General features: G+C 46.0%; 1 protein-coding gene across 1 annotated transcript; it reads left to right on the top strand.

The window, feature by feature from the left end:
* The first annotated feature begins 372 nt into the window (after positions 1-372).
* Positions 373-21,815, top strand: WHAMM (WASP homolog associated with actin, golgi membranes and microtubules). The gene is given in 11 exon segments (XM_055326241.1): positions 373-1,536; positions 3,353-3,526; positions 6,135-6,285; positions 7,473-7,642; positions 8,678-8,843; positions 11,512-11,699; positions 12,712-12,798; positions 13,050-13,109; positions 13,111-13,146; positions 18,215-18,683; positions 20,960-21,815. Coding segments are annotated over 11 exon segments (2,421 nt in total). The 5' UTR covers positions 373-942; the 3' UTR covers positions 21,286-21,815.
* The last annotated feature ends 1,192 nt before the right edge of the window (positions 21,816-23,007 follow it).

The raw sequence follows: 23,007 nt of genomic DNA, 5'->3' as shown, positions 1-23,007 counted from the left end.
ACGGGATGGAAGCAGACCTGCTCTGTGTCTCAATCAGTGCTCACTGTGCGGTTCCCGGACACAGACCTGGGCTGTCTTATTCCCTGTTGGGTGAACCCGACCAGCTCCAAGTCACATCCCAACCTCACGTGCAAATTAGATTTCCCCTATCTCCTTAAACAGGTCTTGGGGAGCCAGGTGGTCTTACTAGTCTGCTTGTGTATTGTCGGGACAAGGTTCCTTCTGGATCTGTCTCCTTGGCTGTAAAGCGAAGAGTAGGAACACACTAAACACGCTGTCTGGGAGCTGGGATGCTTTGACGACAGAGGGACATCTTTTGTGTATGCCCCTCTGCAGCCCCCCCCCCCCCCCCCCCCCCGCACACATCAGGCACTCCATAAAAGTTCGCTGAGTTGGTAACAACAATCGGGTGGCTTTTACCCGGTGGGTGGCGCTTGGAGACCCTCAGCCCATAACTCCTACGTTTGATTTAACCTTTGGTCTCCAGCAAGTCTGCACCCCTTCTGAGCGCAGGAACCCTCGGGTGCTCCCCGACGCCCCAGTGAGCGAGGACCGAATCAGTGGGTCCCCGTTCTCAAGAGGTTCTTTGAGCGCAGGAGGCTAAGACGGACGATAACTCGTCAGGAACACTTTCCCTACGTCAGCAGGTACAAAGGTGGGAAGGGTGAGGCAAGAGGGGAAGTCCTTGGGCCCCGACTCCGCGAGGCGACAGGGACCGCTTCCCAGCGCCGGCCGGAGACAGAGTCCCAGCCTTCCCATTGGTTGCCGAGAACCCGCCCACGCCGCTGGCAGCCAATCGGAGGCGCCGGGGGTGGGGTGGCGCCCCCGGGGCGCTGACGCGGGCGCGGTCCCGCCAGAATGTCGCGGTCCGCGGCCGGCTGCGCGGGGCGCGGGGAGGCCGGGCGCGCGCGGGCCGAGCCCTCGGGCCGCTGATCCGAGGCCATGGAAGACGAGCAGCCCGACAGCTTGGAGGGCTGGGTGCCGGTCCGCGACGACCTCTTCGCCGAGCCCGAGCGACACCAGCTGCGCTTCCTCGTGGCCTGGAACGACGCGGAGGGCAAGTTCGCCGTGACCTGTCACGACCGCACGGCGCAGCGGCGGCGGCGCGAGGGGAGCCGGCCCGAACCAGAGCCCGAGCGGGCCGCGTCCCCCCCGAGCTGGGCGGGCCTGCTCTCGGCCGCCGGGCTCCGCGGCGCGCACCGGCAGCTGGCGGCGCTCTGGCCGCCCCTGGAGCGCTGCTTCCCGCCGTTGCCGCCCGAGCTGGACGCGCGCGCCGGCGGGGCCTGGGGCCTGGGGCTCGGGCTCTGGGCGCTCGTGTGGCCGGCGCGCGCGGGCCCCGGCGACGCGGCGGTGCAGGAGCTGTGCGGGCGCCTGGAGCGCTACCTGGGCGAGGCTGCGAGCGGCTGCGGCGGCGCGGCGGTGCGCGACGCGCTCTTCCCGGCCGACGGCGGCGCGCCCGACTGCGAGAGCCTGCGCGACTTCCGGGAGAGGGCCCTGCGCGCGCGGTGGGCCGCGGCGGGCGCGCGGCTGCGCCAGGTAGCCGCGGGGCGGGAGGGGCAGCCGCCGGGGTGGGGCCGCGGTGTGTGTGGCGTGGGTGGGGGTGGGTGGGTTGTGTTCCGTTCCGGAGAGCGGGGCTGTCGGCCGGCCAGGGGGCGCTGGGCGTGGACCGGGCAGGGCGCGCACAGGTGCACAGGTGCCTGTCACCTCTAGGGGACCTGAGGGGGGCGCGCGCAGGTGCCTGTCACCTGTAGGGAGCTGGAGGCGGAGGGGAGGAGGGCGTGCGCAGGTGCCCGGGGCCTGTTACCTGTAGGGGAGCTGGGCATGGACGGGGCGGGGCGCGCGCAGGTGCGCGGGTGCACAGGTGCTGGTCACCTGCAGGGGAGCTGGGGCGGAGGGGGGAGGGCGCGCGCAGGTGCCTGTCACCTGTAGGGGACGGGGGGGGGGGCGCGCAGGTGCACAGGTTCCTGTCACCTGCAGTTCTCAGGCGGGTCAGCGTGCATCCTCTGTCTGCAGCCAGCCCCTGACCCCTTTCTCCGAAGACTCTGGCAGACCCGGCTGCCCTCTAACAGGATTTGCCAGAGAATAGCGAAAGCAGAACCGGAAACAGCCGTAGTACACGTGGGAAACAGCCTGGCGGACGGGATGTAAACACTTCCCGGTTCTCGGCGGGGACGGCGGGGGGCGGGGGTGGGGAGCGGCGGCGGCGGTCCGGAACAATGGAGACCCGCTGCTTTAGAGGATGAAGGGGCTTCTAGGGGAAAGGTTGGAAAGTAACGCAAACGTCTGGTGGAAAGCCGACGGGGAGTGAGCTTTATTCTTTGATTTGGAAGGGCAACCGGAGTGCAATTTTAAGTTTAAAAGACGTCACTTGGGAAGCCCAACAACTCATTCTTTGAGTGATAAACGTATAGAATTTAACGGGGGTGGGGGGAACGCAAGTTCACAAAAGGGTTTGGGAGAAAAATAGGGTGTGTGTATTCACAATTTACTACAGGTGGCCAAGATTGAGGCTCTGACACCCTGGACACGTCCTCTTGCTTGCTTGTTCTCATTACAGGCCGATCTTAATCTGGATGATTTTTCTGCAAATTCTTTTGAGGAAGGGAGGAGTGTGAGGGAAGAATTCAGCCATATTTCAAAGTCTTAATTACATCTTCCTAATAAACATATAGAATCAGCTTTTTTTAAAGATTTTATTTATTTATTCATGAGAGACACAGACACACACACACACACACACACAGAGAGAGAGAGAGAGAGAGAGAGAGAGAGAGAGAGAGGCAGGCTCCCCGCAGGGAACCTGATGTGGGACTCGATCCCAGGACTCCAGGATCACACTCTGGGCTGAAGGCAGGCGCTCAACTGCTGAGCCACCCAGGAGTCCCTAGAACCAGCGTTTTAAAGCAAAATGGTTTTATAAAAAGAGTTTGTGGGATGCCTGGGTGGCCCAGTGGTTAAGCGTCTGCCTTTGGCTCAGGGCGTGATCCTGGAGTCCTGGGATCGAGTCCCACATCGGGCTCCCTGAATGGAGCCTGCTTCTCCCTCTGCCTGTGTCTCTGCCTCTCTCTCTCTCTCATGAATAAATAAATAAAATCTTAAAAAAAATAAAAGGAGTTTGTTAGAGGGTCTTACACCATTGAATGATTATAGTCATAACATTCTGCCCTGGATATACCATGATTTAACTGTTCGTTTTATTTGACATTTTGGTTGTAGGACAATAGCGTTTTCATATAATCAGCATTTTAATTTGTGAAGTTGAGGGCATTAAAGTTTCTTTAGTTTTGTTTATTTGGTATGATCTTATAAATACTGTCCTTACATGAGCTTTTATTTACATTTTGTCTTCCAGGTTCTTCAGGGGCATGATCAAGCCCACACCATGGTAGCACTAATGAAAGTTTATAGAGAGGAAGATGAAGCATACCAAGAGTTAGTTACTGGAGCAACTACATTTTTCCAGTATTTACTGCAGCCATTTAGGGATATGAGAGAAGTTGCAACTTTATGTAAACTTGATATTTTGGTATGTTTTCTTTATATCTGTATTTTATCAGATTTGTTATTTGTCACATATTATTTCTTTAGTCCCATTTCAGATTCAGTGTGTGTTGGCACCTTGGGTCCACCTTTGTGTTTAGATGATAGTATACATATGTTGAGTTTATTTTTTTAAAAAAAATTTTTAAAGATTTATTTATTTGTTTGTTTATTTATTTATTTATTTATGATAGGCAGAGAGAGAGAGAGAGAGAGAGAGAGAGAGAGAGAAGCAGAGACACAGGAGGAGGGAGAAGCAGGCTCCATGCCAGGAGCCTGACATGGGGCTCGATCCCGGGACTCCAGGATCGCACCCTGGGCCAAAGGCAGGCGCTAAACCGCTGAGCCACCCAGGGATCCCCTATTTTTAAAAATTAATTTGAAAATGAAGGCATTTTATGTTGGTCATCTGAATACATTAAGATTTCTGCAGCTTTCTGAGGGTTAAACCACATTCTTTGCTAATGACTTGTTTTTGATGAGAAGCTTGTTTATGTTAGCCTATTTTCAGACTCTCAGGACATATGCAGATTTCCAAGAAACTGAATGAAAATATAAATAGCAAGGCCCTGGATCATAATTCAGTAATTTAAGCTTTAGTAAATGTTGCCATCGCTCTTATTTCCTTGAGCTATGTAGCAACCCAGTGACCCTGGATAGCGTAGACATCCTCCTGTCAGTGTTACGAAGGAACCTAGGGCTCAGAGGGGTGAAATAGCTTTCCCTGGGTCTCAACCAGCTGGAGTCAGAAGACATCAGAGAGATCTCTTGAGCTCTGCCCCTGCACTGGGCCAGACTTCCACACACATACTCACAGCCCCTGCCAAGCTACTGTACTGTAGAAATGGTGTCCTGTTTAGATAAAACTCATGCCACTCAAATTTCCAGAGAAAATTGTTCTGTTCATTATACTGAAAGCATATTACTTGGATAGTCTTTACTTCCTGTATATATTTTTTCCTTAATTAACAGCTTCACTGAGATAAAATTCACAGACCATACCACTCACCTGTTTAAGATATATGATTCAGTGGTCTTTAGTATATTCATTTGTGCAACTATCACCACTATCTAGTTCCAGAACATTTTCATCACTCCCCAAAGAAACCCCATACCCATAAGCAGTCATTCTCTATTCCCCCCCCCAACCCTGGGCAACCAGCAGTGTGCCTTCTGCCTCTGTGTGTTTCCCCATTCTGGCCATTTCATCTTGTGTGGGATTACATGAGATGTGGTCATTTGTGTCAGGCTCTTTTCATGTAGCATAATGTTTTCAAGGTCCATCCATGTTATGCAATGTCCCAGAACTTCATTTCTCTCTATTATCCTTTAGTATTCACTATGGCACATTTCACTTATCCATTTAGCAGTTGATGGGCATTTGGGTTGTTTGATGGACATTTAGGTTGTTTCCACTTTTTAACTATTAGGAATAATGCTGCTATGAACATCTGTGTACAAGTTTCTATGTGGACCTATGTTTTCATTTTTCTTGGATATATACCTAGCAGTGGAATTGCTGGGTCCTATGGTAACTATATGTAGCCTTTCCAAAGAACCATTAGACTGTTTTCCAATGCAGAATGTATCATTTTACATTCCTACCAGCAGTAAGTGAAGGTTCCAGTTTGTCCACATTATCGCCAACACTTGTTATTGTCTGTCTTTTTGGTTTTATCCACCCTAGTGGATGTGAAGTGGTATCCTGTGTTTTTTTTTAAGGTTATTTATTTATTTATTCATTCATGAGAGAGAGAGAGAGAGGCAGAGAGAGAAGCAGGCTCCCAGTAGGGAGCCTGATGGCAGGACTCGATCTCAGGACCTCATGATCATGAAGTGAGCCAAGGCAGACGGTCAACCACTGAGTCACCCAGGTGCTCCTATCCTGTGGTTTTGATTTACATTTCCCTGATGGCTAACCTGTATATATTTCTTATATTATTGGTTTTGTAGAAGAACTGGATGCCGAATGACTACTAGTACATGTCATAATTATGAATTTTTAGATTTTATGATCTTTTAGGTTACTGTATTATTTTTGCCCTTCAGAGAAGAATTATTATATTGAAAAGCTTCCTGCCATGTCCCTGAAAGAAGCTGTAGCAACAGCTAACACTTGAATGCTGTGTACTGGGCCTTGTGCTGAATGTTTAACAAAACAGGTGTCATTTAAACAATTGTGGGTTTAATTTTTTTTTAATTTTTTACCTAATCTCTGCACCCAGCATGGGGCTCGAGCTCCCAACCCCAATATCAAGAGTTGCACGCTCCACCAACTGAGGTAGCCAGGTGCCCCTAAACAATTGTGTATTAATAGAGGAATATAACTTGAGAGAATTCCTGTCTAGAAAATGTTATTCTAATATTGCAAAGTGAAAGTCGGTTTTTATTTTTTTTTATGCCCCAGAGTATCCCTTGTCTCCCAAGTGTTGCCTGGCTTAGAGCCTCATTCATACTCAGTAAGGAATTGCTGAATGAATGAAATTTAATTAACTAGTAGTAATAAAAGTAGTTGAAATAATCCATGTAACCAATTTCCTGTGTCTCTGCATTACTATTCTCTCTTGTGAATACAATTTTCCTTTCTTTTGTAGAAATCCTTGAATGAGGATGATTTGGGTCCTAAGAGGATAGTTGCCTTGCAGAAAGAAGCCAAAGAATGGACCAGACAGGCTGAAGAAGCTGTAGTCTCTATTCAGGACATTACAGTGAATTATTTTAAAGAAACAGTAAAAGCATTAGCAGGTAACAGTGTAAAATTCTACATTAAGGTGTATGTGATTTTCATTTTATTCAACAAACATTTGAGTACCTCTTGCACACGAGGCACTGCGTTTCCTAGGAGCTGGGGATTCAGTATAAGGGTAAGCATAAACAGACATGGTACAGTCTGGTGAGGAGAGAGAGATCTTATTTATGTATACATTCAAACACATGGGAAATGGCAGTAGCAGTCGGCCTCCTGAAGAGAAGCAGGGGGTTCTGAGAGCTGCCAAGAGGCAGGAGGCTCCTTCACTAGGTCAGTGAAGGCCTCTGGGGAATGGCACCTGCCCCAATACCTGAAGCTCAGTGGGAGTTGAGAGACCATCAGAGTGAGGGAAGAGTGTTCCAGGCAGAAGAAATGGCACTCACAGAGGCCCTCTGACTGGAAGGAACTTGGCAAGTGTGAGGGGCTGGAGCAGAGAGGAAGGGGGAGGGGAGAGAGGTGTGAGCAAATTCAGCAGACAGGCAGGGGTGGGGAGGGGAGGGGAAGTGCGGAAGACTTCTCATAGAGGATGTCATTATAGATGGCGGTCCCAAACAGGAAACCTAGTGTCTGCCAGCTTGTTACATTTAATTCATAAAGTGAAATGTCCCGTGGCTGTGAAGCCCAATTCTCTATATCTGTTTTTATGACTGTTGGGAGTTGCATGATACATTAAGTGAAATAAATGAACTACAAAGAAGAACGATGATCTTGTGGGGTTTTTTTGTTTATTTTTTGTCTTTGGTTCAAACTGCCTATCTAGCTTGACCTAGAAACAGTCTGGAAGTGTATGCACCAAAATGTAAGAAATATCACCTCAAGTAGGTGAGATTCATGATTTACCTTTTTTTTTTTTTTAATGAAGTATCTAAAAAATTTTTTTAAAAGATTTTATTTTTAAGTAATATCTATACCCAACATGGGGTTCAAACTCACAATCCTGAGATCAAGAGTCCTGTGCTCTACTAACTGAGCCAGCTAGGTTCCCCAAAGTATCTAAAATGTTTATACTGATGTCCATGTATAATTTTTGTGACAATAAAAGGTAATTAAAACATTTTTTTTCTTTTAAAAAAGGATGTTTTGCAAGTAAGGTGGGAGGCAGTAAAGAATTAGCTCAGGATACATTTTTCCCTTTTCAATGAGTTGTAATTATGTTTTATTTTTATTAATTCCGATCCAACAGAAATGCAGAAACAAATGGAACAGGACAAGAAGAGATTTGGCCAGGCTGCCTGGGCCACAGCAACTCCCAGGTTAGAAGAACTCAAGCTGATGTTAGCCCGAGAGACTCTACAGCTTATGAGAGCCAAAGAGTTGTGTTTAAATCACAAAAGAGCTGAAATTCAGAGGAAGGTAAGATAAAGATAAATGAAACTTGGTTGGAAAAAACCCACACTTTTAGGGCACCTGAGTGGCTCAGTTGGTTAAGTGTCTGACTCTTGATTTAGGCTCAGGTCATGATCTCAGGGTCATGGGATCAAGCCCCGCATCAGGCTCCATGCTGGTGGTACAGCCTGCTTACAATTCCCTCTCCCTCTCTCCCCACCCCCACCTCATGCACACGCATGTGTGCATGCTCACTCTCTCTCTAAAGAAAGAAACCCCACACTTTTAGGTAGCACCTTTCTTTCCAGGCACCATTAAGAGCTTCCTTGCTTCATTCATTCCAACATTTACTAGCTGGGAATTTAGACTGTGGAAGATTGGCCTTAAAGCTTCCTCTTGGTTAAGATGCTTTTGAAATATTCTATTGTAGGATGCTCCTGGTAGTAACACTGAGCCCAGTACTGAAGTGGGTAATATACTTAAGTCAATCAAGCAGTATTTCAGCACAACTCGAGAGTAATGCAAAGGTCTTTCAGCCTAAGATCACAGCCCTTAAATTTCTTCCTGTAATGTTAAGAGTTTGAAGCAGTAAACACTGCAAATGGCTCACTGCCTTGATTTTTCTCTAAACCTAACTGTTTTCATTTGTTTCAAGGGTAAGTTAAAGTATTTGTAACAAACATTGAATAAAGCATTTTTGTTTTGTTACTTGAAATTGGAAAAATGTTTTTTCACTTTGTTTTCTATTTGGTCCTAAGCAAAAAATAGAAAATTGTTCAAATGCATTTAACATTAGCTTTTTTTTTTTTTAAAGAGAGAGTTGTTTATTTATTAGAGAAAGAGAGAGAGAGCGTGCGTGCACAGCCAGAGGAGGGGCAGAGGGAGAAGCAGACTCCCTGCCAAGCAGAGAGCCCAAAGTGGGGCTCAATCCCAGGACTCTGAAACCACGGCCCCAGCAGAAGGGAATGTTCAACCAACTGAGCCACCCACATGCCTCTAACATTAGCTTTTAACGTACTAATCATTTTAACTTGCTGTTATTTTTTTTTTCATGAAAACAAGATGGAAGATCTTCCAGAACAAGAAAAAAATGTAGATGTTGTAGATGAATTAGAAATACAGTATTATGAAGTCCAGTTAGAACTGTATGAGGTTAAATTTGAGATATTAAAATATGAAGAAATACTGCTTATAACACAGTTGGACTCCATTAAAAGGCTTATAAAAGGTAAGGTATACACTTAAATGTGTATGTTAAAATGTTTAAATCACACCTCCAAGGAAATACAGGCCACGTTATTACTTCTTATAAATTGGCTAAAACATCTACTGAAATTTCCTAAAAAAAAGTTTCCTTTTAGCATTTCTGTTATTCCAGTAATATATTCATTGTTAAACACAAGGCAAAACAAAGGAAAACTTACCCACCCCCCAGTCCATCATCACAGATACCAAGTGAGAATAATATGCTGGAAAGTCTTGTTTGTATACTGATGTATACAAGTAAATACCAATTTTTAAACCCAAAATGTATATCTTGTTTAATAACTTCCTTTCATTTAATACATAATAAGCACCTTTACATTTCGGCAAGTAACAAAAACACGAGACATTTTAATGGCAGCACAGTATTTGGTTATACGGATATACCGTGATTTTTAGTCTTAAACTATTGCAAACAGCAATTTGGCAAAGAACCCTCCTTGACACATCCTTGTATGTAGAAGAGATTCTTTCTTTCTTTTTTTTTAAAGATTTAATTTATTTATTTGAGAATGAGTGAAAGAGAGGAGCAGGGAGAAGGGAAGGGGGAGAGGGAGAAGCAGACTGCTACCTAATCCAGGAAACTGATTCTGGGCTTGATCCTAGGACTCCGGGATCATGACCTGTGCTGAAGGCAGATGCTTTACCGACTGAGCCACCCAGGTGCCCCGAGATTATTTCCTTGTAATAAATTTCCAAAGGGGGAATCATTGGGTCAAGGACAGTGCAGATTTTACATGTTGACACACACCTGCTAACCCTGCAATAATCATTCGATGCACATTTTTCCTTCACCTTTGTTATCTTTTGATTTCTGAATTCCATACTACATAATGGCCTTCCAGATTGAGGTTGTGAAAAGAGCTGATTATGAAAATAGCTGTTCCACACTTACACCATTATTTTAAGTTCTTGCCTACTTGATAGAAGACAATGGCCTCTTGTACTTTTCATTTATTTAATTACAAGTGTAATGGGCATGATTTTGCGGTTGACTGGCTGCGTTTCTTTTATTAACTGTTTACCATTGGTCTTTGCCCACTTTCCCTTGGAACATTCCCTTTCCACACTAAGACTATTACTCTGTTATCTGTCCTGTGTTGCAAAGAATTTCTCTCCACCATTTGCTTTTTCTTGCCTTGTAGAAATACTTCATTTTTATGAAGTCATATCTGCTTTTGGTAAAGTCTTTCTGCATCTGTCAAAGTGCTCCTCATCCCCAAACTATATCAAAATTTTACTTATGTTTTCTTTTAGTATATTTCTGATTAAAAAAAAATTTTGCTCTTTAATCCAGGTTAAATTAATCTTGATGTGTGGTGGGAATGTAACTCCCCCCCTCCCTGAAATTGTTAGGTAATCTCAGTCACTGATTTTGAAAACGTTTTCCCTAAGTGCTTTGACTGGCTTCCTGTCTCATGTCCAGAATTATTATAGTTATTTTTACCTAATAATGAATTGTCATTTTCTTTCACTAGTTTGTGAATGGCTTCTGGTGCTGGTCCCGTATGTTCCTATTACTGTACTTGGGTGTACAACTTAGTGCCTGGTTCAGCAAGCGCCTTCCATAGTACTCTGCTTTTCCTCAGGTTTCCTGATTCTTTCCACTCCTTTATTCTTTCAGACGAACTTTAGAATCACTTTGGCAAGTTCCAAACAAAAACCAAAAAACCTCCTTGGAATTTTTATTGGGATTGTGCTTAAAATTAGAGATTAATTTGGGGAGAATTGTCATCTTTGCAATTTTGAATCTTCCCATCCAAGGACATGGTATGTCTTTCCTTTTACTTGCGTCTCTTTTTTCCCCTCAAGTTCCAACAAGCATAATACTTTTCTTCATACTGAATCTAAAAATTTAATTTAATCCTAGGTATTCAAAAAACTTTATAGTAATTTCAGGTTATAAGCACTATACATATTTAAGGGAGAATCCTATTTAAAAAGCTAATCCCGGAAAGATGCATGCCAAATTGTTCATAATATTTTCCTCTGGGAATGGGATTCCAAAGGTTTGGGAGAAGAAGAAAATTTCACTTTCTAGTTTTGTAGGACTTGATTTGTTACAACTAGCATGTATTTAAAAAAATACATATGTAACCAAAATTAAGTATCTTTAAGGCACCTTAATGACACACTGCTGGTACAATGTAGGTTGCCCTTCTGGAGGGAAACTGAATGCTAATTATCAAGAGCCCTGACTGTTCATCTTCTAAATAAGTAATAAAAATGTACGCAAAGATTTTATGTTCAGATGTTCATCACGGTGAAATTAATAATAATGGAACCCTGGAATATTCTAACAATACAGAATGCTCAAATTAGAGAATACTGTGTTGCCATTAAAATTCTATTTCCATCACACGGAAGATGTCCTCTTAGCTATGTGTTATTGATTATGTATAGCTGTGTGTGTGTGTAGGGTCTGTGTGTATGTGCATAAGTGTGTGTAGCTGTGTGTGTAGGTACAGGTGTATGTGTCTGTAGCTGTGTATGTGTATACCCATGTTAATAGCGGCTTTCCCAGGGTGGTGGGGTTACAAGTCCTCTTCACTTTCTAAAATTTAAAGTATATTTGCGTGTTATCTTTTTTTTTACCAAAATATGTTTTAAAAACATCATCAATACATTTCTAGATAAAGAGGATGAAGTTGTCTATTACGACCCATGTGAAAGTCCCGAGGAGCTTGGAGCCCTTGACTGTGTGACAGGGCTGCCAAATGACAAGAGTGTAGAGGTACAGGAGCTGAGCCGGCAGCGCCAGCGCCTAGAGACTCAGCGGGGCACAATTTGTGCCCGGAGAGCCTGTCTCAGGAACAGAAAGGTAGGAGTGCCATGCAGGGCAGCTCTCTTCCTGCCAAGGCTCCTTTTATGAAAGATGAAGAGGTCCTGAAAGGAAGGCTTTTTACCAACACAGTGATTAACTTCTTCTTGGGTGTTTATACAGGTATCAGTGGCTACAATTTATTTATTTATTTATTTATTGAAAAGGATTCCCTTTTGGGGGTCTAAGCATTTACCATAATCTCTAGATTTTAGTTAATCCATTCAACAACTGTTTGTTGAATGCCTGTTACATGCCCAGGTATTTAAAAAAATCATGGTAGGTAGAAAATTCAAGTAATCATCTTCAGTAGATTCTAAAGTTTATTTTATTGTAAATTATTGATTATAGAATATTTGTCAAAAATAATGAGGTGTCTGACTGGCTCAGTCAGTGGAGTGTGCGACCCTTGATCTTGGGGGTTGAGTTTGAACCCTATACAGGGTGCAGAGATGACTTAATTTTTTTTTTTTTTAAAAAATCTATAAGAAGAACATTCAGCTCATTTCAACCCTTATATTTGGTGACTTTTTTTTTAATTTTTATAAATTCCACAACCACATAAAAGGTAATATATAATAGCTAGTACAGTTAAAATACAGTTTTTAATGTAAATGTATTTGTGGGTTGTATATGGTTATGTAGGTATGTTTGGAAATATAATTACTATTGTAATATTATGGGGAGAGGTGTTTAAAACACTTGCATGGAAATAGATTCTTTGGACACATGCCATGTAAGCATGGAGGGCTGCCTGTGTATCCCCTCATTTCTATCTTTCACAGCACTAAATCCCAGTCTTGCCCTTATGACTGGGTGTGGTCGATTCCTCGAAGTAGCCAGTCAGCATGTAACCAAGGGGAGGCAGGACCCTGGAGCCACACCAGAAACTATGAGAACAAATGCCTCACAGGACAGCACAAACAGGGTGGTGCTTTCTTCTGCTAAACTTCTCTGCTAGAGCCTACTATGATAGTAAAAACTGTGCAAGTGACTTGTATTATTCCACCAGGATCAATGCAAAGAGAATCATCGGCTGCGACTGCAGTTGGCTGAAGAAAGGATGAAACATTTTCATCAGCATCATAGTATCCAGGTGGTAAGTGGTCGAAGAAATGTTCTATGTTTGCATAACATGACATACTGGCTTCAATCTGTAAAGAGTAGAACCCCCTGCCCTCGACGGGCAGCTGCGAGCCTTAATCCTAGGGAGCCTGCAGTCCAGCCCTGCAGCTTGGGAGGGGGTGCGGGGTGGGGCTGGGGTAGGCACCAGTATCAGATCACCAGCCCTTTCTTTTCTCAAGACCTCTCTTTTGAGAAATGTACAAACATATGTTCCTTTAAATATAGAAAAGAGACAAGATGAAAGAAGAGGAGAAAAAGAAAAAAGAATGGATAAACCAAGAACGCAAAAAAAACACTCCAGCGGTTGAGAGCATTTAAAGAGGTAAGTTCAGGATCCCTGGGTGGCACAGCGGTTTAGCGCCTGCCTTTGGTCCAGGGCACGATCCTGGAGACCCGGGATCGAATCCCACGTCGGGCTGCCAGTGCATGGAGCCTGCTTCTCCCTCTGCCTGTGTCTCTGCCTCTCTCTCTCTCTCTCTCTCTCTGTGACTATCATAAATAAATAAAAATTTTTTAAAAAAATAAAGAGGTAAGTTCTAGGGATCCCTGGGTGGCGCAGCGGTTTGGCGCCTGCCTTTGGCCCAGGGCGCGATCCTGGAGACCCGGGATCGAATCCCACGTCGGGCTCCCGGTGCATGGAGCCTGCTTCTCCCTCTGCCTGTGTCTCTGCCTCTCTCTCTCTCTCTGTGACTATCATAAATAAAAAAATAAAATAAATTAAAAAATAAATAAAAAAATAAATAAAAAAAATAAAGAGGTAAGTTCTAGAAATAGTGGCCTCACTTGTATTTTCTGGAGAAATAAATGAAGGTCACCCATCCTAGGAGAAAAGTGTCGAGTATTATGAACAGATCACTTGAAATACAAAATGTTCTACAAATGCCATTATTTTTAGTGTAGAAATAAAAAATGAAAATATTAGAATATTTTTAAAAAGATTTTATTTATTTGAGAGGGAGTGCACACCAATGGAGTGGTGGGAAGAGGGAGGAGGAGGAGGAGCAGGCTCCCCTCTGAGCAGGGAGCCTGACCTGGGGCTTGATCCCAGGATCATATCTGAGCCGAAGGCAGACACTTAACTTACTGAGCCACCCAGGCACCCCCAAAATAATAGAATATTAAGAAATTTTTGACATTGCTGTACACCAGGGTTCTGATGCTGACTCTCCCTGCCATGCTGTTGCCCAGCGAGGACAACTGAAAAACAGTTAAACTGACCTCGACTTTAGCTCAGTTCTTCCTCACTTGTATAAGTCTCTCAAAGCAGTCAAGGCAGCGTTGTGACAAATAGATAGTTAAGGGCTCTGTTAAAAGTGAATAGGCTGGGGATCCCTGGGTGGCTCAGTGGTTTAGAGCCCACCTTTGGCACAGGGTGTGATCCTGGAGTCCTGGGATCGAGTCCCACGTCAGGTTCCCTGCATGGAGCCTACTTCTCCCTCTGCCTGTGTCTCTGCTTCTCTTTCTCTGTGTGTCTCTTGTGATTAAATCAATAAAATCTTTAAAAAAAAAAGTGAATAGGCTTAAAAAGAAAGTAAATAGCTACTTGCTTAAAAATAATGTTAAACTAGTTGAATATAAAACATAAATCTGTTTTCATCACATACCCTCACAAAGACCCAAGTTGGTAGCTGCCCCCCAAAGAGAGACTATCCATTCCCAAAGTTCTGGAATAAGGTATTGAAGGTGTGCTGTGATGTCAACCAGAAAAGGGGCCCTGCAGTGGTAAATCAGGACACACTGACTTCAGCTCACTTTTTGGTACGCTCGCTACTCTGATGATTAATGAGCACCTGCTGCATACCAGCCCAGTGCTAAACACCTGCATTCATTCTCCTTTACTTAAGGCTGCAGCCCCAGTGGTGACCCACCTTAGCTCATGCTGCGTGCAGCCACTTGTCTGTAACTCTGGAGCCGCACAGGCCTTCTCCGGCCCAGGCAGCACACCTGAACCAGCCAGGGGGCTTCTGAAAGTCACGGATACCCAGACCTGCCCCCCCTCCAAAAATGGGAGACTGAGTTGCGGGTATATCATGTGAGACCCACGTGAAGGCAGAGTGAATGTGCACAGGATGACAGGTTGGTGGGCTCTCGCTGGAGGGCACTGGTTAATGGAGTGCAGTCAGGATGGAAGAAGGATCGAGGCGTGCAAGTCCGGCTCTTAAGCCTCGAACAGGCTGATCAGTGATCAGTTTTTCAACTGTGGAGATGAGAGGGGTAACTAATGGACGTGGCGGAACTAGGCCACCAACGCTCTCAGACTGAGCAGGGGGTGTGAAAATCCAACACGCTGACCTCACATTGGCTTAAGGTGCGGGTTTTGTGGTCCTCGGAGGGGTACGCTTCTCCAGAGGGTGGGAGGAAGGCGTGCATGCAGTCTGAGTGCAGGGGAAAGAACCTTCTTCAGCCTCCTGCCCCCACTTGTGATGAAGCTCCAGAAAAGCCAGTGTGTTTTTAAGGTGTGTGAACAGAAGCAGCCTCTGTAGAATGAGAGGACCCCTGTGTTGGCCAAGAAGTGCCCCCTCGAAGGGGACAAAGCCAATCTGAGCACATTTTGAAGGAAGGAAGTAGGAGCAGGAGAGGATGGGAAGTGAGTCATGTGATGCATGCTAGCTGGTGGGCCCAGGCAGGCTTTTAAATATCTGAGGGGCCGCTGGGAGGCAAAAGATAGAATTTGTCTTAGGTGAGCCCTGGGGACTCTCAGCAACGTAAGGCAGAACTCAACAGGCCAGAGTCACAGCGAGGTGCAGCCACCGGAGTGCCGGGGCAGGAGCATCATCCCAGCCATCAGGGGATGGTCGGATGACCCCGGAGTCTCGCCTGGAGTTTCTGGGGCTCAAGTTCTACCAGCACAACACGTGATTGGCAGCTGCAGGCCTAGTGACTGCATGGCTGAGGTCTGGGGTCTGGCGCCAGGCTGTCCTAGTGCTCAGGAAAGGCAGAGGAACCTGGGAGGGAGACAGGGCACATTCAGTGCCAGACTAAAGCAGTAAAGTGAGGCAAGTGAATTGTCTGGTTTCCCAGTGCAATGTTAAAAGCGATATTTATACTGTACTGTAGTCTGTTGAGTGTGTAATAGCAAGATGGCTACAGAAAAGTACGTATCTTAATTACTTCTAAAAATGCCATTGTCTGAGCCTTCAGCTAGTTGTACTCTTTCCACTGGTGGAGGGTCCTGCCTCCACATTGATGGCGGCTGACTAGTCAGGGTGGTGGCTGCTGAAGGTGGGTTTCCTAGAATAAGACAATGAAGTTTACTGTCATAAGGGCACAGTTTGGGCACCCCAAAACAACTGTTTTTAAAGATCTTATTTATTTTAGAGAGAGAGAGAGAGAGCGAGCAAGCAAACAGAAGCAGGCTGCCCCTTGAGCAGGGAGCCCAACGGGGGGCTCGATCCCAGGACCCCAGGATCATGACCTGAGCCGAAGGCAGACGCTTCACTGACTGAGCCTGCCAGGTGCCCCTCTCAAAACATTTGTAATAGTAACATCAAATATCACTGATCACAGATCACCTGTAACAAATGTAATGATGAAAATATTGCAAGAATTGAATTTGAAATACTGCAAGAATTGCCAAAATGTGACACAGAGACACCAAGTGAGCAAATGCTATTGGAAAAACGAACCCGAAACTTGTTTGACGCAGGGTTGCCACAAACCTTTAATTTATAAAAAAATGCAATATTTGTAAATTAAAGCAATTGCAAAAAGATGAGGTAATCTGTACTCTTTGTTTTATCATGAATTGCAATTTTGGTATATTACTACTAAGTTTACATAGTATTATCACATTACATACATCCTTGGCCAGTTCCCCCCCCCCCCCACTCAAGTTATATTTTTGGGATGTGTTCTTGTTTATATATATAGATCTAGTTCATTTTTTTTTATAAATTAATTTTTATTGGTGTTCAATTTACCAACATACAGAATAACACCCAGTGCTCATCCCGTCAAGTGTCCCCCTCCGTGCCCGTCACCCATTCACCCCCACCCCCCGCCCTCCTCCCCTTCCACCACCCCTAGTTCATTTCCCAGAGTTAGAAGTCTTTATGTTCTGTGTCCCTTTCTGATATCTCCCACACATTTCTTCTCCCTTCCCTTAAATTCCCCTTCACTATTATTCATATTCCCCAAATAAGTGAGAACATACACTGTTTGTCCTTCTCCGATTGACTTACTTCACTCAGCATAATACCCTCCAGTTCCATCCACGTTGAAGCAAATGGTGGGTATTTGTTGTTTCTAATGGCTGAGTAATATTCCATTGTATACATAAACCACATCTTCTTTATCCATTCATCTTTCGATGGGCACCGAGGCTCCTTCCACAGTTTGGCTATTGTGGACATGGCTGCTAGAAACATCGGGGTGCAGGTGCCCCGGCGTTTCATTGCATCTGAATCTTCGGGGTAAATCCCTAACAGTGCAATTGCTGGGTCGTAGGGCAGGTCTATTTTTAATTCTTTGAGGAACCTCCACACAGTTTTCCAGAGTGGCTGCACCTAGTTCATTTTTTTTTAAAGATTTTATTTATTTAATCATGAGAGACAGACAGAGAGAGAGAGAGAGGCACAGGCAGAGGGAGAAGCAGGCTCCATGCACAGAGCCTGATGTAGGACTCGATCCCGGGTCTCCAGGATCACACCCCGGGCTGAGGGCAGCGCTAAACCGCTGAGCCACTGGGGTTGCCCAATCTAGTTCATTTTAATGGCCACATAGTATTAACATTTTATGTGCTTTACTGGCCAGTCAGTGCCTTCATTAGGGAAGCCTCCCACCACTCAAGATTCGTTTTTTTATAGGGTATGTTTTTCTTTATCAAACCAACACCCGAGAAACCAGAATGTTTTAAATTTACATTTTTAAAGTATAAAATTTACTCTAAGCCTACAAATTAGAGAAGAGACATGTTACAACTGTCACTTTGAGGTTGATGCTGGTAGAATTTTTTTCATACAGCTGAGTTTTACATGGTTATAAATTTAACTCTATCACCTGTATTTTTTTAGGATGTTTTACCAACTTTGTGTATACTGCTTATTACGATTTTTCATTGCTGCATAATATTTTAAATAAATTCACCATAATTTTCTCAGCTAACTTCCTATTTTTATTTTCATACAAAAATATGCATGTTTTCATTTATGCTTATACTTTCATATATTTATTTTATTATAGAGAAAGTATTACATATCAAAGGAATAAATGCTTATTCCTTAGTAATAGATTTAGTAGCAAGGGCAGCTATCCAAAGTGAGAAGGAGCCACTGCAAACGAGAACAATCCACGGACAGAGGCCCTTCAGTGTATACTTATTTACAGCAAGTTTTAGCATTCTGATGGTTTGCACTTGTGGCAAGTTTCTCACAGCAGTGTTTCATTTTCAGAGATGTCCAGGTGGGTCTGTACGAAAGACTTCTTGCTCAGAGCCTGCAGCTCCACACCTGCCAGATGGGCTTTCCCTGCAGACCTCTCCTGCGGCTGCTGCAAGCCATCTGTCCTCTGGGGAGACCAGAAGGGCTCCCCCCTCTGAAGTCAATAACGCTAAAACTTCTGAGGATCTGCACGGCCTTGGAAATACCGCCCAGAGCTCTGTTCTAGTTGGTGATCAGACACATTGCAGATCCTGTGAGGAACTGTCACCGCTGCCCCCTCCACCGCCACCCCCACTGCCGCCCCCTCTACCGCCGCCGCCCCCACCACCCTTCCCTGCTCGGCCCTTTTCTTATTCTCAATCAACGAATCGCCAGAACTCACACTTGAGAACTCCAGTAGCCGAGGATCAGCCACTGCCCCTGATGTGCGAACCATCTGCTGGGAGACCACACTATTCCTCAGCTGCTCTCGGAGGCCCAGGTAACCGCTGCAGTTCTGTCTCTGCTCAGCAAGGGTCATTGAGCTGTGGGCTGAAGCATTCTTGCTGTAGAAGCAATTACCCTCACATCAAAACCTTTTGCAGAATTCTCTACAATCTTGAAATTCTCCAGCATTTGCTGCCTTAAGTTATCATTACTGCAAAGTTAGCACAGCCAGAATCTGAGTTCGATAAACACTAACTCATCTTGAAGAAACGATCTCTATACATTTAATGGTCCCATGACTTGGGATCAGTATTAAAGACTTGCCTGTTTCAGGTCCTTAGGACTTGAGTGTGCATTTGATTTCTGCCACTGTTGCTTTGAATTAAGCATCTGTGAGTCATTTACAGAATTTAACTGTTGCAGCTTAAGGAGAATATTGGTTGGGAATTACTAGAGAGGAATATTAGAATATAGAAGGGTGTTCTTACAGACTGCTGGACTGGGAAACCATATATTGGGAGATCTTTCTAAACGGAAGTGGTCAAAAGAACAGCAGACCCCGTTCTGCCTTTGCAAGTACAATACACTGAATACACACGAATATTCTTGAATGAGGACTGTCGTTCTGACTCATAGTTCTGGTGATGGCTGATACATTGACTGTTGAGGCAACTGGCTGAAATCCATCTGCCCAGACTCGGAGCCTGCTGCTCGGTGGTGGAGGAAGGGTTTAGATAAACCCCAGAAAAATTCTATGTACCTGTGTTACAAAGACTGTGCCTGAGCAGCTCTCCTGAGCACAGGCAGGGCCACTGGAGTAGGCGACAGGAATCCTATAAACACAACAGTTCCAAAGTGCAGTTCTGGTTAATTGATTTTTCCGGTTACTTGGAGTTCACAGTTTCCCTCTATCCAGAACCAGGTACAGGTGAAAACGTCCATGCTGTTAGGTGGAGGCCAAGTGGCCCATTTCCACTTGGGGTCTGCAATAACACAGTGTGATTGAAGAGCAAGAGCATGCCTGCCTGGGCCAGCAGTTTGCATGTGGGGGTCATCCCAGTTAGGGTTAGTGTGCACGGCGTCAGGAGGCCCTACTCAGCACCCCACCCCACCTCCTCTCACTGCAAAGAATAAGGAGGTGTGAGTTAGTACCTGAAAATCAGTGTGAAACTTTATCTTCTTACTCCTGGAAGGGGACTACTGTTGAGTTTAAATCCAAAATTGGTTGGTAGACCATGGCCTCAGTCCCGAACCAGGAAGGACTCTGTCTTGAAGCCTCCCTGGAGACCTCCATGGTGGTGGCCACAGTCCCCCTCGCCCCCACCCCCCACCTCTGGAGGGCGGTTACAGATTTTACCCCCTTGGGGGGGGGGCACTGTCTCAAGGCACCTGAGTGAAGAATAGCTTCTTCTCGGGCAGCCCCAGTGGCGCAGCGGTTTAGTGCCGCCTGCAGCCTGGGGTGTGATCCTGGAGACCCAGGATCGAGTCCCACATCGGGCTTCCTGCACGGGGCCTGCTTCTCCCTCTGCCTGTGTCTCTGCCTCTCTCGCTTTCTCTGAATGAATAAATAAATAAATCTTTAACAACAAAAAAAAAAAGAATAGCTTCTTCTCACCCAGGCCTTGAAAGTCTGATCTGATCTGTGTTGTGACAGCATCTTGCACCGTCCCAGGTGGAAGCCATGCGTTGGCTCAGGTAACATTTGTAGGTGGAATTAACACAGCACGCAGCGACCTACCAGTGCCACCCCCAGGTTCACTGTCGCTGATGAAAGTTTACCTTCAGCCTTTTCCTGTGTGTGCAAACCTCCTCACGTCACCATCACAGAACATGTCACCACTGACATACTGCAGGGTGAAGTTAGAGAAACACGGCGGGTACGTTGTAGAAAAAGATCTTCTTGAAGTGGGAAGCAAATACAATTTCCTGAACTTGTGTGCAGCTGTCACGCACATTGGGGCAAAATATTGACAGCCCCAGGATTCCCTGTCCCTCAGAGTCACACAGAAAGATAACCCCGTGTCTTGAAAGACAGCTGTTGTGACAGCAGGTGCGCATGACTGGGCCTCCGAGTGGCTGTGGCTTTGAGGAAGTGGCGGACAGTGAGTGGTCAGGGGCCACGTTAGTGACTAAACTCGCCCGTATTCACCCAGGGAGCCTGTGGTTGGCCTTTCTCACAGGTAATCAAGGCGTTTGTTTAATGGAAGATGGTTTGTTCCAATCATGTCAGTATTCAGCGTGCGACTTGACACAGAGCTATACAAAAGTGCGCTGGCATCTTGGGGGGAGAGATGCGGTTTGCTGATGGCACCTGCTGTTTGCCAATTTCAGGATCCATGGATGAAGTGCTGGCCTCCCTGCGGAGCAGCAGCACCCCTCTGCGGAGAGTGGAAGCGCCCACTTTGAGCCCTCCCCGTGCCTCGTTCAACGAGCAGCTTCTGGCTGCCATCAGGCAGGGGGTCAAACTGAAGAAAGTTCACTCTGGCCCAGGCCTGAGCCCCAGCAACAAACCAGCCAGCGACCTGGAGAGAAGTATCAAGGCAGCGCTCCAGAGAATCAAGAGAGTGTCTGCTGACTCAGAGGAGGAGGGGGAGGGGGAGGACGGTGATGAGCAGAGCCCTGGCGGCTGTGGTGGTGGCAGTGAGTGGGACCGCTGAGCTCTGTCCCTGCCGCAGGCTCCACACCGGGTGGCTGAACAAGGGGATGCAGGCCCAGGGCCTGTTCTGGAAAAGCACATGAGCAGGTCCATCAGCCACGTGACAGCCTGGTTGGTGAGCAGGGCTCCGTGTGATGTTGCAGCTTTTCTGGAATGCCAAGGCTCTTAACATCAGGGCAGGAAGTCGAGGGCTGGTGACTTCCACACACCAAAAGGTAGTTGGGATCTAAGAACCCACTGTATTACCGGCGTAAGAGAACAGTATTTATTTTCCACCAAGGATTATCTGGAATCATTCCCTCATTCTGAAAAAAGTTGATAACCACTGTGCTCAGCAGCACTGTTGAGCTACGGACCGCGTCTCCCTGTTTGGGTGGAGTGGGGGTCTCCTTGCACAGAAGGCTTCGAATGTGAAAATGATTTTAGCAAGAATCAGAATAAACTGCTCATAGCCAGGAAATATTTTAAATGAAATCTATTTTATGTATTGAGCACTATATAAACTCATAATAAAGAACTATTTATAATGTACCAGTGTCACTCATGAGAACATGAACATAATATCGGAACGTAGCTGTCCCTGCCTGGTGGGGCATGGGGGGCAGGGGTGGTTTAAAGGTTTTAACAAGATTTCAGATAAACATTTGTTTAAACAAATACCAAGGGTGAGGGATAATGTCCCCCTCAGGAAACAAAGTCTCATGCTGGGACCTTTCCTCCTTGCTTTGTGTTAAAATCAAGAAGAGGGAGGGACCCACACTAGGCAGTCTGCTCCTGCCTTCAGACTGTCCAGAGCATCCCCACCCTTGCCCTAGCCATCTGGGTTTCTACAACATGCAGAACAAGAGGCACTGGCCTTCCCTTGTTTCCACAGAAAAGCCATTTACCTAAACCCCTCCTACTTCCGATTTCTTCTTGACTAACTCCATCCTGATAAATTGAGGCCTGAGAGGCCTTGGCTGGGAGGGGCCTCAGCCGGGAGGAATCTGGAACCTTCTTCCACACCAGGGCCTGGGCCTCGTGGGTGGCCATGGTCAGGTGCCCACAGGTCTGGCCTGCGTCCTGCCTTCCCCGACCTCAGGAGGTGCCAGCCCGAATCTGGTTCCTGTGCGTGAACAGGCACGCTCTGCAAGTAGAACCCAGGCTTGGATGGCCTGGCCCTGCCCCCGCCTGCCCTGGCCCCCACACAGGTTCCCAGGGGCGCTACACAGAAGGATCCCCGCTGGCCTTTGGTCCCAAACCCGAGGCAAGTCAAGTGCCTGTGCCTCAGGCCTCCTGCCCCCAGCACAGACAGGCCAAGCTTAGCACCAAAACGTTTCTCTGGAAAGAATTTGATATTTTAAAAAATGGCAAAGTCAGAGCTTTGCTGGACTTTCCTATGCTTACTCTGCAGTTTGGAATTGTTTTTATTCTAATTATTGTAATTTCGGTATTTTGAGACTGACTCAGGCTTGGATAATTCTGAATGTGCTTTGTAAGGCCTGCCAAAGACAAGAAGCCCTCAGAAATAGGACCCTTTTCAAAACAGAGTCCTCCTGGTTAAAGCTCCTCACCCAACAGCTCTCCGGGCACCAAAACCTCCCTTTCCCCAGAGCCTCCTCTCCCTCATTCCTCCTTTTGTCCCCTTCTTCCAGCCACGCCTTGATGGCAGACTCTGGCCAGGCTCTGGCCTCAGGGACTTCAGAGCCATGGAGAGGGACACGTGTTACCTCCTTTGCTAACA

The sequence above is a fragment of the Nyctereutes procyonoides genome, unplaced genomic scaffold (genome assembly GCF_905146905.1).
Source record: "Nyctereutes procyonoides isolate TBG_1078 unplaced genomic scaffold, NYPRO_anot_genome, whole genome shotgun sequence".
NCBI lineage: Eukaryota > Metazoa > Chordata > Mammalia > Carnivora > Canidae > Nyctereutes > Nyctereutes procyonoides.
Note: the sequence above shows the minus strand (reverse complement) of the source record. Positions and strands in the feature narration are given on the sequence as shown.